Below are 13,908 nucleotides of genomic sequence, written 5' to 3' on the forward strand. Positions count from 1 at the left end.
ACCAGACACACATTAGAAAGCAGTTTAGTGGCTCAGGCCAGAAAAGGGAAGTCAAGCTGGGTTTAAAACTGGGTTGCTGGGGAGATGACGAAGGGATGATTGACAGATACACAGTCTGAGGTAGTTAGGAAAAGCATGGTTTGAAATGTGCCCTGGGGGTTCAGAAGGGTGGTGGGAAGGACCCTGTCGGTACAGACGAGGATTTCTCCTAGTCGGAGATGTGAAACCTCGGAGAAACGAGGCAAATAAGGAGGAAGCAGGTACAGGGTAACTTGATGACAGGCACCCTACAGATAATGCAAACTACTAAGAGGGGTGGGCGGAAGAAGTCCTTCCTTAAACCTGCATCAGAATCACCTGGCGTGTTGGTTAAACATACACATCCCCAAGTCCACTGAACCGGGCTCTGGGGTCCACACCCCAATACCACTTAACTGGGCTCTGGAACCTACACATGCGACAGGTGTTTCTGCTGCAGGTAGATCTAAAACCCACCCCGCGACACCGGGTCCGTGAAAGTCGAGGAAAAGACTCCTCGTGGGCAGAGAGGGAAGGAAAGAGGGACTGGTAGAGGGCGCACAAAACGAAGGGGTGGCAGCGTAGCCTGTCCTTCCCATTTCCTCGTCCGTAGATGGGGGAAATAACAAAGTCTTCCTCCTAGGGTTCTCGAGAGAACTGAAAACCAGCTAAAGCCTGTCGAGAGTTCAAGGGCGCGCGGGGTTCAAGGTTGCGCAGCGCCGTGCTGCGGGTGCCCGCCCAGCCGCCGGCGGGCGTGGGGGGGAGGAACCCCGCCCCTGGCGCCCCATCCCCCGCACCCCTCGCCTTCTGCCACCGGCCAGGCGCCCTACCTGGGCTGCAGCCAGGCGGGCAGCGCCATGGGTTTCGTGGGCCGCCGCCGCCGCCGGGCCCTCCAGCGCTGTCAGGGAAGGAGCACCCGCCGGGGAGCGCGGGAGGGGCGGCCCCGTGGACAAGCTCTGGCCCGGAAAGGCGGGGCCTCTCCACACTCAGCAATTTACAAACACACACACACACACACACACACACACGAAACCAAAAACCTAAGGTCGTGCTTTGGGAACAAAGCCAAGTTCCTGAAGTTCCTGCCGGGGCGAGAGCGCGCTGCACCGCGAATGCGGGACCCGGGCGCTGCACGTGCGCGAGGCTGGGCTGGGCTGCAGCCCGGGGGTTCACGAAGCTCCTGCCAGGACTCCCTAATCTTTGCATTGACACTCCGTTGCAGCCGCGTGGAATTAATGGACCCTCCCCCTTAACCTCCAAAATCAGGCTTGCAGCCACGCCATCCCTAAAGATGCTCGGGTTCCAGGTGGGCGCCGGCCTCTCTTACTACCCTCACCTGTGAGAGCCGGTCAGCGAGGAGGCGTGTGGGCGCACCTTCCCTAACCCCTTCTTTTCAGCTATGGGTCCTGATTCCTTCAGGATCGGGCACCCTTGCCCTCTAATTGTCCCCTGGGTCTTCACAGATGCTTCCAAAACCTTTTATTCACGTTGTGTTTTTCTTCCTATCCTATGCGCACCCCCTCGGAAATCCTCCTCATCACTGAGACCTATGGCATTACTGTCTCTTTCCTGCTCAGAGGACCCACCTCCTACTTTGCTGCTTACATCCAGACCACCTTCCAGCTTCTCCACCCTCGAAGGGAAAAAATCCCCAAATAAATTCAAAACAAACAAAAAGCCAAGAAAGCCTTTGCAAGTAAGTGGGTGGGCAACACCTGATTTTTGGAGCTGGAGGTAGTTATGCCCATTTTACCTACAGAAAAGTTGAGGCGTTTGAAAAAAATATTAAGTCACTTGCCACAGTTGGCACGACTGATGAAGTGAAGGGCAGTATTAGAACTCCAAGGTCGCAGTGTTTTCATCAGGCCAGAGGCTCCTCCCTCGCAGTCCATTCTGACCTCCCGCAGCAGAGTCCACCTCTCACGGCTACATTTCTCAGGGTTTTCACCCACCCCTGCCCCCTGCCCGAGCTTCATCCCTCCCCTGCATCCACCAGTCCCTCTCAGAATCCTTCCATGTATCATTGCCACTGCCACTTTTCGCACCCTCAACCTCTCCCTTCCCTGGGCCGGCACCACAGTGTAGGAACGTGTTCAGATCTCTTGTACCCGAGAATTAAACGTTTTATTCTTTCCACCTCTCTCTTGGTGAGCTCTCTCCCCCTCCTTTTCTCATAACTGTCTGCCTGATGCTTCTTTCATTTCTTAACATCGTCCTGTTTCATCACACCCTACACTTTGACTTTCCTTCTCAACGCCTCCCTGAAACCGCTCTCTCGGGGAGCTGCCTTCATGTCCTCAGTCCTCATCCTATGCTCACCGTGTTGACGACTCCACACAGTCCTGGCTCTGTGCGAGCATTTGATCTAACGGGGAAACAGATACACAAGCAAACACTGGTGGCTAACCTGTCACTGACGCTCAGGCCAAGCCACGAGAGGAAACAGTCCTGGATGGCCTGGAGTGGGGCAGAAAGACTGCCCAGAGGAAGTGACCCTTTATCACCAAACACAGCCCCCGCGACTACCTCCTCCACCCCCTCCTCCACCAGCCTGCTGCATTTACCAACTTCACATCTCCTCCCTTTACCGCTGCAGCTCTGCACACTCTACTTCTCTCGCCTCTGTTCTCTCTCTCTCTAGATGGCTCCCCTTCTCCTGCTCTATTTCTTCGAAGTTTACCCCCCACATCTTGTCCATTTGCCACCATGTTATCCCTCCGCACAGGCACCCACCACACAGGCTTTATCTCCATGCAGACAACAGCCAACTGTATTATCTCCAGCTCCTACTTTTTTTTTTTTCCTAAATACCAGCTCTGGCCTTTCAACAGCTTCTGGATACTTCTGCATGAAAAGGCTGCTGTAACTTCCAATTGAGCCCGTGTGGCATACCGACTTTCTTCTCAAATCACAGCCTTATTTCCCACAGGGAGACCACCATTTTCCTAGTCGTTCAGGTTTAAAATTTTGAATCATCATTAAGTCTCCCCATCCAATCAAATTCTATTGACTCCATCCTTTCCAGATCCCTTACTGGTCACTAGCATTCCACTTCCATTCGTTATGACCTAGAACCTGAGTAAAAAGGACACAAAAGAGCTCCCTTTTACTTGCCAGATAAAGAACTATAAACAAAAGNNNGGTTTCAAAATCAAGCAGTCAGGGAATTCTACCTATTTTTCAAGGAATAAGCGCAGAAGAGAGCTTCCAAGAGAACGTCTGGGGTGAGGAGCAAAATTCTCCCTTTCCTTTGGCAGAGCTCGGGGTGGGTCCTCTTCAGGTTCTGCCAGCATTACTGAAACGGCCTCCACCAGCCTTCCTGCCTCCTCTTTCTACCCAGAAGAATTCTTAAAACACAGTCCTGTTCCAGCTATTCCCCTGGTCAAAAGCCCTTGCTGGTTCCTTGTTGCCTGCTACAGTTACATTGTGAGAGTAGGCCGTTCGGTTTTAACAGGATGCCAGGAGCCCGGCAAAGGGGGAGTGGAAGCCCGTTATCAGCACAGTTAGCAACCTGTCCCAGGCGCACACCACAAACAAAACCACAAGAAACCAGATCAGACCAGACAGGCCCAAGACAAAGAAGGCCTGACACCCTGACCAAGTAGGGGCAAAGAAATCCCCTCCCCAAATAATAAATATTCCACCCCTTGGTTAACAACTGCCAAGACAAGATAGAGACCCAAAATCCCGGGCACAGCGTCCCTTGAGCTGGCCCACTCTCGCATCTTGAGAGTGTACTTTAAGAAATTCTTCACTTGCACTGCTCAACCACTGTCTCGGCCGTCCTTGAATTCTTGTGATAAGACCAAGAGCTTCTGGTGATGTCCAGGGGACAGGCTGGGTGAGAGCCGCAGGGCCCACAGGTCTCCCCAGTCCACCTGGCAACAGGAGCTCATCTTGCCTCCGAGTCTGTCACAGGTGCTGACATCTTGAACCATCCTATCCCGCCCCCAATCCCAACCCCAACCCCAATCAATTAGAACAACACTGACTGTGTGCTGGCCACACCAGGTATTCTGGTCATCATGCCTCTGGGAAACTTTTCTCCTCTATTCCGAATTTCTCTTCTGTCTCCTCCCCAACTCACAGCCCTGTATTTACCTGTCAAAGTTTGATTCATCCTTGAAAGCCCTTCCCAGGGCTTCCTCAAGCAGCCACGCGGGACTAACAGAGGTCCATCGTGGGACCTGTTTGAGGTGTGGTATCTGCCTGCTCGGCTAGATCACGGATTCCCAGAGAGCGACCCTCTTACTAACAGTAAGAGTGGGACAAGTCTTAACTTCTCCAAATAAAGTTTCTGTTCCCCAACTACACAACCATTGGGATTAAATAAGAAAATGTATAAAACATGTAAAATATATTATTGTCCTCTCCCAAAATTACAACCAGAATAAAACAAACTTTCAGGAATACTTGCATTTTTGAAATATGTACAGTGGACTCTCAATTATCTACTGGTACGGATGTCAGAGGCCAAGATAGTTCAAATAACTCAATATATTGTCTTTTGAAGGAACTTTAACATTATTTGAACATGTCAGGTTTTTTTTTCTTGGGCAAATGTTTAAATGTGTTTTCATCCCTATGAACACAATTGGAAGACTAAAGCCTCAAAATATATTTCATACCAAGAACAGACTGACTCGAGATTTTTTTAAACCATGCACAAAAAGTGATAAAGGATAACTATTTCACAATGATCTTCAGAGAAATTGAAATTAAGTCCAGATTGCACATCCTGACTGTGGACACTTAACCATCCATTGTATTGTATGTGTGGATTTTTTCCCTCCCACAATGGTAAGCTCATTTTTAAATGCCAATACTTCATGCAATATTCACTGAAAACAGAAATTCTGGAAAAGTGGCCCATCGCCCACTTTTGCTTCCATTGGCCACAAATGGCTCCATAAGGAACCACTTATACTCTGATAACTTTCATTTCTAGATTTTTTTTTCTACCACCTAGAATTTTCAAGGATCCTCTCCCTTTTTCCCATTCCCAGTCCCATAGTACAGACTGGAAATTTCACAGGCTGCTGGACCCAAATAAAACCCTCAAGATTATGTGGCCCAATCTCCTTATTTCACAGGCACCAAAAAGCTAGTGAAAGCTGGGTTGAGAGTGCCTTCCAACCCACCGTGCAAAATTTCAGCCATATTTGCCCCATTACTTAATCTTACTCAGGCATTAGTCATAGCCATCTCTTGTAATCTTTGCTTGTATACGCTCTTATCCTCTATTATCACTCTTTTTCAGCTGTTCCGAAGCATTGCTTGCACTTCGCTGCTAGAACTCTAACCACCCTTCCTTTAAATAGCTTTGACCCTACTACTCCATTCAAAAGATCAAACCCTGGGGTGCCTGGGTGCTCAGTCAGTTAAGTGTCTCTTAATTTAGGCTCAGGTCATGATCTTAGGTTCATGAGATCGAGCCCCGTGTCAGAAGCCTGCTTAAGATATTCTCTCTCGCACGTGCGCTCTCTCTTCTCTCTCTCTCTCCCCCCCCCCCCCCCCCCCCCCCCCCCCAGCCCCTCCCCACCTTCTCATACTCTCAAAAAAAAAAAAAGAAAAAAAGAAAAGAAGAAGAAGATCAAAGCCTGGACTGGGATACTTGCCTTGTCGCATCATCATTCCCCAATCTCCCCCTGTCCTCCTCCTAATAGATTCAAGTGTGTAACTGGCTCATTCAATTACACAGAAGCCATTTTTTCAATTGGTTTTTTTATGCCATGGACCCTCTCCTCGTCCACATATCTCACTGAATCCTCAGAGCAATCCTATGAGATGGTAACTATTCTTACCCAATATTATAGATGAGGAAAAAAGGTTAGAGCTCTTAAATTATCCTAAGATCAAGACAACTAGTAAATGCTGGAACTGAGATTAGAACTTTAGTCTGTCTCCAGATACTGAATTCTTAACCACTATATTAACTTGTTTCACATGATTGTTCAGTATTTGTTCACAAATACTGTTACATATAACAGAGTCAAAGTATAAGTCTACGCAAAACCCAAAACAAACAACCCAATAAAAAAGTCAAAAGCATAAGCACACACTTCACCAAAGGAGATACCCAGATGGCCAAGACAATGAAAAGATGCTCAACATCATTAGTCATTAGGGAAATGCAAATTAAAGACACAACGAGCTATCACTACACAGCTAGGAGAATGGATAAAATGAAAAAAGGCTCACCGACTCCATTCTAAATGAGAGTTCCTTTTTTTTAATTTTCATATTCCCCACTTTTGATCAAGATCTTTCTTTGAAAGCATTACTGATTGAGAGTCACATTTTCCATATTTAGTGGTTTTGTCCCTCAGTGCCAGGAAGGACCTTTCCTGGGTGTCACGTCCTACATTAGAGGGAAAGGGCACAGTGGTTAGAAACCACATAAGGCCACATCTGAGCTAACAAGGAAGGTTAGGAGGGAGAAACTCTCAGGGTCTCCCACCTAAAGTTCATATCTTCTCCAGGTCCTAATAGTTGGAGATCATCTCAAAGCATTGAGCCAGCATCACCTTATTGGGTACATAATTTTTAACAAGTTTTACGGGCAACAAAATACAAAACTTAAATTATACAAAGCGGAAGTGACAGCAATTCCAAATTGTATCATGGTTCTAAACCAGGCCTCTAGGTCTGCAAGTAGCCATTGAAATTTTTATTGGCGTTTATTCCGACTTAAGAGGAGAGAGCTTTTCCCTATTGAAGGCAAACCCGAAGTCATGTGTGCCTTCTGGAAGTCTCCACTTAAAGCGACCATGAAAGCAAAATAGTGAAGACTGCAAGAGCACACGGAAAGAATGAAGCAAGTGCATTTGGGAAGACACAGTACAAGTATACACATGAAACGATCGCCAGCAAAGTTTCTGCAAAAAAGCAAAACTTCAAAGACATTTTAATGCAGTACTGTTATCTCAAAAGAACTGTTTGCAACGAAATGTGTTATTGATAATATAGCCCCTAAGTTTGTAAATTCAGAGAAAATCAATCTAGGTAAGAATCCAAAACCAGTTAATAGTTCAGATTAAAGAAGACTTTTGTGACTTCTGAACCTTCTAACCCTTCAGAAAAAGCAAATGAAAACTTTAATTGTCCTGGCATCGTGATGAGGCTGTTTCCAAAAGGCCATAAACAAAGAAGAGGTTCCTTCCTCTCACAAGGGCTTGGGAAATGCCGATAGGGGCACGGTCTTTCCACAAGAGAAAAAGCAACAGTGTGAAGGAAAAGGTGTACAGGCCTGACCTGGACCTCTTGGGAGAGTGTCTCAGCTGATGTCATCTGCTTCAGTGCCAGGAAATCTTTACTCTCAGGTCCAGCCAGGGTTTGGTGCTTTCTTCAGATGTGTCACATGAATCTAAGAGTCTATTCCCTCGAGTTCAGTGGCATAAGGGCTGCTTAGCAGTTCCTGGTAAGGGCCTTTCCAGTGAGGTAGAAGACTCCTTCTGGGGGGTCTTTCTCGATAGAGGAAATCTCTAGGTTGCAAGATGTGATCCTTAAGGTCACAGTCTCCCAGGAGACTGCTCTGCCAAAGCATGGTTATTTTTAATAGAAGCAATTAGGCCTTTATGCTATTGAATTATATTTCCTTTTATCAACTATGGGCCAAAGGAGGCAGGCGACAAGTGTACTGGACATCCTGTGACTATCTCAAAGACTAGAGTCTATGAGTTCCCAAGGGACAGATCTGTGATTGAGAAGACCAATAGCAGTGCTTCAGGCCAAGGTATCTGGAGGGTCTCTACGAATTTTGCCGAGTCTCAGTAGTGCCCTTAGGACATGTGACTAACCCTGAGGACTGAGGATGGTATGCACGATGGAAGTGTTATAAAACTGGCCAAATAGCACAGACTTCTCAAACTAGCTGACTAGTAAAATGGGTTCCCCAGGTAGAGATAATCTTTTCTAACAGAAGCAGCATTGGCTTGTCTACAAGAGAAAGTCTGGGTCCAGTGAGAAGCCCTATAAACATTTATCCACGAGAGGGAGTTGTATGATCCATTTGTGTGAACAGGTTTCCCTGGAATGTACTTTGGACAGGTGGGACAAGTGAGGCAGGCAATTTTTGCAGCCACATTAACTTTTCACCAATATTGGTTCATAAATGCCATGATTTTGTCAATAGTCTGATAGTTTAATGCAGATACAGTGGTAAATATTGGGAATTTTAGAATTACTGGCAAGGACATATTGTTATTTAGCCCAAACAAGAGTTCTTTTTATTGAGCCCACAATTATTAGCTTTCCATATTGTTTTTCCCTTTCTGGGGCCAATTCCTGGGTGTCTCTTATCAATTTTTCCAAATGATCATTTGGGAGAACATCCCTTTGGGCCATGACAGAGATTTGGCTATTGGTTTCCTTTAGAGCAGCATTTTTGGCAGAAATATTGGTGTGGTGGATTACTTTGGGCTCCAGGGAGTTGAATCTGGAATGCCCAGGAACTTTAAGAGCCCAAGCAGTGGACAAAAGCATTTCATCTAAAAAATTTTGGACATAGAAGTCATTTTAAATTTTATTCCCATTGGAGGGAAGGGCATCTCATTGTTTCCATAATATTCCAAAGTCATGAGCTACCCCACGACTATCGGTATAAATGCCCGTGGTTTTACCCTTGGCTAAGGTACAAGTCAAGGAATGGTGTAGAATTCAGTCTCTTTGGCTGAAGTAGCCAAACGTAAAGGTGCTGTTTCAGTGACTTCAAAAGGAGCTTCAATAGCATATCCGGCATGATATTTTCCATTTGTATCCTTTAAACAAGAACCACCAGTAAACCATGAAAAATCTGCATACGCTTAAGGAGTTTCCTGTAAATTGTCTTGGGGACTCAAAAGGTAACCTATCAGCATTGAGCAGTCATGAGGGGTTTCATCTGGATCCAAACATAGTCCTTGATTTGAGATCAGACGCCCCAAGTATTAAACCTGAGCTTGAGGAAACTGTAATTTTCTTTGGAAATTTTATGTCCCTTTAAAGCCAAAAGTTTTAACAGGTGGATGCTATCTTCCTGTGAAGAGGTTTGGGGGGGGGGGGCGCAGGGAAGCAAATCATCTGTGTACTGTTAACTCGTAGAGCCTGCAGAAAACCTTATTTCATCCAAGTCAGCTTTTAAGGTTTGGGAAAATAAGGAGGACTCCCTGTGAAACCCTGGGGCATTACTATCCAGGTGTATTTCCTAGCCTCCCAAGTGAAAGCAAAAAGATATTGACCATCCTGATTAACTGGAATACTAACAAACCATAGCACGCATAGGTCAATTACAGTGAAATACTTTCAGTGCAAATGGCTGTCCTTAGGGCATGAGGGTTGGGAACAATAGGGCGCCAAGAGATAACAATGTTATTCATTGCTCAGAGGTCCCGGACAAACCGCCATGTTTGGCCACTGCGTTCTCATAGGTACACTGGGAGTAACACAGGGACTAGTGCAGGAGATAATGAGGCCCTAACACTTCGAATCTTCTGTTAAGGGCTTGATGCCTTGAAGGGCTTATTTCACTAACAGGGTATTAATTATGGGAAGAGGTTTTGAGGGATCTCTCTGAATCTTGATGAGAAGTGCACTGTGGAATCTGCCAACATCAGGTGAGGATTTTGCCCATAAAGGGATGGTAGCTAATCCAATAAAAATTAATAAAAGATGTCAACGTGTCATTTTATTCCCCTGGTTGGCTATTTTGATTACTACGGTCAAAATCCAGACTTATTTCCCCTTTTTGGGAGGAAGAAATTCAGGCATGATACTTTTCTAAGAAATCTCAGCCCAATAAATGAATAGGGTCGGAGGAACAAAGGAGAAAAGAGTGTCTCTCTCTCAAAGGGCCTAGACAAAAGGGAGTAGGTTCAGAGACAGGAACCCCTGGAGGCTGATCAGAGGCCCCCACCATCTGAACTGTTCTGGTACTCCGAGCAAGGGCTGCTTTACAGCAGTGGGGTTCGGCACCGAGAGTATAGCTCCGCTGTCAATATGGACACAGAGAGATTCATTCCAAATCTGAAGAGTGGTTTCTCTGAGCAGATTAAGTGGAGGGACTGGAAGGAGCACCGCAGTTCCTCGGAGCCTCGTCATTGGGAATCAGGAGGACACTGGAAACACTGACTAGAGGGCTGAAGATGCTCGGAGCACTTAAATTTGTAACAATGTTTTTTTTTTCAACGCCCAGATCTTGCAATAACAGCAGAAACAGATTTGGGGTCTGTTTAGGGGCCTTCATTTGCTAGAGTTGAAAATCGAGAAATTTAGCAAGTTTTTTGTTTTGTTTTGTTTTTTAGAGAGACAGTGTGTGAGGGGCTGGAGCAGAGGGAGAGAGAGGATCTCAAGTAGGCTCCAAGCCCACCATGGAGCAGGACGTGGGGCTCGATCTCACAACCTTGAGATCACGACCTGAGCCAAAATCAAGAGTCAATGCTTAACAGATTGAGCCACCCAGGCGCCCCTAGCGCTCTCTTTCAGATGACTCATCTAGGATGCAAGCGAGCTGGTTTGCCAAATTAACTAAATCTGGAGTGGTAGTTTCCCATTCCACCCTGGTCCTAGCTAAAAGAAAAACATCCCGTTTCAACCTGTTAATAAACATAGACTTATATGGAACCTGGATGGACCCAACATCTAAAGATCAGAAGATTCTTAAAAGACAATTTGGAGTTGATTCTAACAGTCATGAACAAATTCATCAGGCTTTTGCGTGCAAGCCTGAATTTCGTTCCAATCGGCAGGCATGGAGAAAGCTACTGCAATTGCTTGGGGGAGCGTTCCAGCCAGTGCTACAGCATCCTGTCAAAAGTTAGGGGTTTGGTGAGGTGCCTGAGTGTCTCAGTCTGTTAAGCAGTGACTCTTGCTTTCAGCTCAGGTCATGATCTCAGGGTTGTAAGATCGAGCCCTGTACCAGGCTTTGCGTTCTGTCTGGAGCCTACTTAAGATTCTCTCTCTCCCCGTCCATCTGCCCCCTCCCCCCTAAAAAAATAAAAAATAAAACAAAAATCTTCTGAAAAAGCTAGTGGTTTGGGGACATCTGGCTGGCTCAGCCAGTACAGCATGCGACTCTTGATCTCAGGGTCATAGTTCAAGCCCCACGCTAGGAACAGAGATTACATACAAAAAACGAGAAGAGAGAGAAAAAATATTAGGGGTGTGTTTTCCTAAATTTCCTTCAGAACGTTCCCTTCTGACTAGTTTCATCCAATGTTTGGTCTGGTCCTCACCCACAAGCACGTGCAGTAATTGATATAAATCTGAGAAACCAGATTGGTAAATTTAAATAACTAGATTTAATTCTTCAGCAAACTGATGGGGGGCGTCAGTCATTTTAGGAAACTCATTAACTAGGGCTCACAATTCAGCCTTAGTCCAGGTAACATAAGAAACCGGAGTTTCGTTTAGATCCTCAGCAGACTTAATTTTAAAGAGGCAGGTTTTCATAGGTTCATGGGAGGAGCAAGTGGGGAGAGAAAGGGAAGAAATGGGAAGTTCGGCAAAGAGGAAAATGGCGGCGGGGGGTGGGGACTGAGTGCAAGGTGACTGTCACCTATCTGCAGACAAAGAAGATGGGAGAGGGGAATAAGTCCTCAGAAACCACTTGCCTCCTCTCAGTTGTTTGCCTCAGTGAATTTAGAAACAGTATTTTGCAGAAGCAAACTTAGAATCCTCAAAACATCTGGAAGCCTCAAGGTACCATTTGAAATAGGCACCCCATTCAGGTTTGGGTTGTTTTGGAGCCATGGCTTTCTAATTTAATCTTGAGTAAAACAGGTTTGGGGAGATCAAAATTCCCCCTAATGGCCACTGAAGTTCTAAATTACTTTTGGTTAAATAAGTCCACTTGGTTATAAATATGCACACGGAGGAGCCATGGTTTTTAAACATAGAACTGGCCAGAGTCCCAGCTAGGGCGGGGGGGCGGCAGGGGCACCCTCAAAGTATTTTGATGACTGGAATCCCATTTCTTAGAGGTTTTTCTCTACAGCAAAGAGAAAAGTTCCTAAACGGGGAAGTTGCAGCAGGACAGCCCGGTTCCAGAAGTTACCAGACCAAAGGCCAGCCCAGTTCCTATGGGAGCAATCTGGTTCCAAACGGAAGACAGACCAAGGGCCAGAAGCTGCGACGGGATTGATCAGGTTCCGAAAAAGAGTCAGACTGAAGGCCAAACGAGGATCCTCAAAGAAAGCCCAAGCCTTAAAACACGTCCCAAATAAGGCCTAGAGGGCGAGCCGCCAAAATCCAGGAGACAACTTCCCCGCAGACGCCAGGGTGGGAGAGAGAGGAGTGAGCGCAAAGGGTTCTGCGGTACCGGCACCTGCTTACCGACCAGCCTCGCAGTTGTTGGGAGTCTTCTCTGGATCCCACTTCCGATCACAGAGTAACTGAACCTTAGAAAACAAAACTGCCAGTTATTTTACCTGCAAAAGTGAGTTTTTGGAGAGACTGGCAGAGAATTGCAAACCAAAAGAACACACCACAGCAAAACCATGGGGCAGTGTCCCCCGAACAAAGGAAACGAAGCCTTTTTTTATACAGGAAAGGGGGACATTGGGAAGGCTTTTATAAACAAAAAACCCATTGGAGTAAACTGGGACTTCGAAGTGTAGTGGCTTTTCATTGGCTAAGTTGTGACTGTCTCTCATTGGCTGGGCTGTTGCCGGGGAGGAGGACAGACTTTTTTCCACCTGCTGGGCTAGTAAAACAATGTGCACCTGCAAGACGTGTCTCTTCCTTCGGGTTTGCAAGTGGTAGGGCATGAGAGTTCCCCTGCAAGCCTCCCAACTCCGTTCTAATTGAGATTTCCTTTTATTAATGTTCATAGGAGTCATGTGTAAGCTTCTGGAGTAAGCTGTGAGGAATCAGTCACGTTATTTCAGGCTATCTCTGCAGGCATCTTCCCTGTCTCTCCCACATCGTGCTGGACATGGCACTGTCCTGAATGTGATGATACTTTCAGAGCCCACGGGTTTGCCAGCATCTGCCTGAGAAAGTAGGATGCTAAGTCTATGGCTCTTATTTTTCCGTGTCACTCAGGATGTTTCTACTACCATCTTTGTAGCAGGGCTGGGACTAGGTGAGGCTAGCAAGCACTTAGGTGCAAAATTTAAGCCGGTACACACCCTCTCAGCATTGCCTGCCTGAAAGGAGCCATCTCCTTAAATTGTGCAGCTCAGACACCTCTTGTCCATGTTCCCATGTCCCTGCCCTGCTTGGTGGTTTGGTTTCTGCCTGGGCCACCAGGTGGGGAGGTGAAGGGGAGAGAAATGGACTTTTGCTATAGATGTTTTCATATAGCTTGCTTTTTAAAAAATCTCTAATTCCTCCCATCCTAGAAATCTGCCCACTAATTCCCTAGGCAGGTGTGGTCTTCACCTACTGTCAAATACTAAGTTTTCTTTCCCTGTGGCTTATTGTAAAACTCGAACCACACCTCTCCGAGTTTTTCTATCATGAAAGGAGTCTTTGGGGAATTTAGAAAGTTTTTTTCCTCCTGACAAAGCGTGACTCTCAAAACCATTGCCTCACTAGGAACTGGAAAGGCCACTTTGATAGATAAAGGCTGAGACTCCTTCTATCCCTTGGCAGTCTTACTACAACCAGCCCAAATCTCCTGAGGTAAAAGGATGCCTCTGGCAGGCTAGGAAGAAGGTCACAAAGAAATGGAAAAGAGAAAAATCACATTAGTATATTTCAAAACTATTATCCCTGTTATTTACAGGTAAGGTTTTATTTAAATTCACACACAGTTTTCATTTCTATATATTCTTGCTCCATGCCATTGTCTATGATTACTGAAAATTGCTTTTCTTAGATCAATTCGCTTAATAAACTAGAGGAGTCACCCACAGCAAACCAACTTAATATGATAATTTTTGAGATAAGGTTTAATTTTGAAATGATGAA

At 46.1% G+C, this 13,908-nt stretch overlaps 1 protein-coding gene across 2 annotated transcripts in view; it reads right to left on the minus strand.

Moving 5' to 3' along the window:
• The window catches only part of HACD4 (3-hydroxyacyl-CoA dehydratase 4), a 48,458-nt gene extending 36,016 nt beyond the window's left edge, over positions 1 to 12,442 (minus strand). The window contains exon 1 of one of the 2 annotated variants that reach the window (XM_008689798.2): positions 12,423 to 12,442. Coding sequence is in view for 1 of the 2 variants with exons in the window: in XM_040631472.1 (XP_040487406.1) it covers positions 849 to 877 (29 nt within the window). In the remaining variant the exon portion in view is untranslated. Of the gene's footprint in view, positions 1 to 848; positions 897 to 12,422 lie in introns of those variants that run through there. The other variant, XM_040631472.1, reaches the window with a different exon arrangement.
• Positions 12,443 to 13,908: the final 1,466 nt, after the last annotated feature.

The sequence above is a fragment of the Ursus maritimus genome, unplaced genomic scaffold, assembly GCF_017311325.1.
Source record: "Ursus maritimus isolate PB19 unplaced genomic scaffold, ASM1731132v1 scaffold_17, whole genome shotgun sequence".
Classification (NCBI taxonomy): domain Eukaryota; kingdom Metazoa; phylum Chordata; class Mammalia; order Carnivora; family Ursidae; genus Ursus; species Ursus maritimus.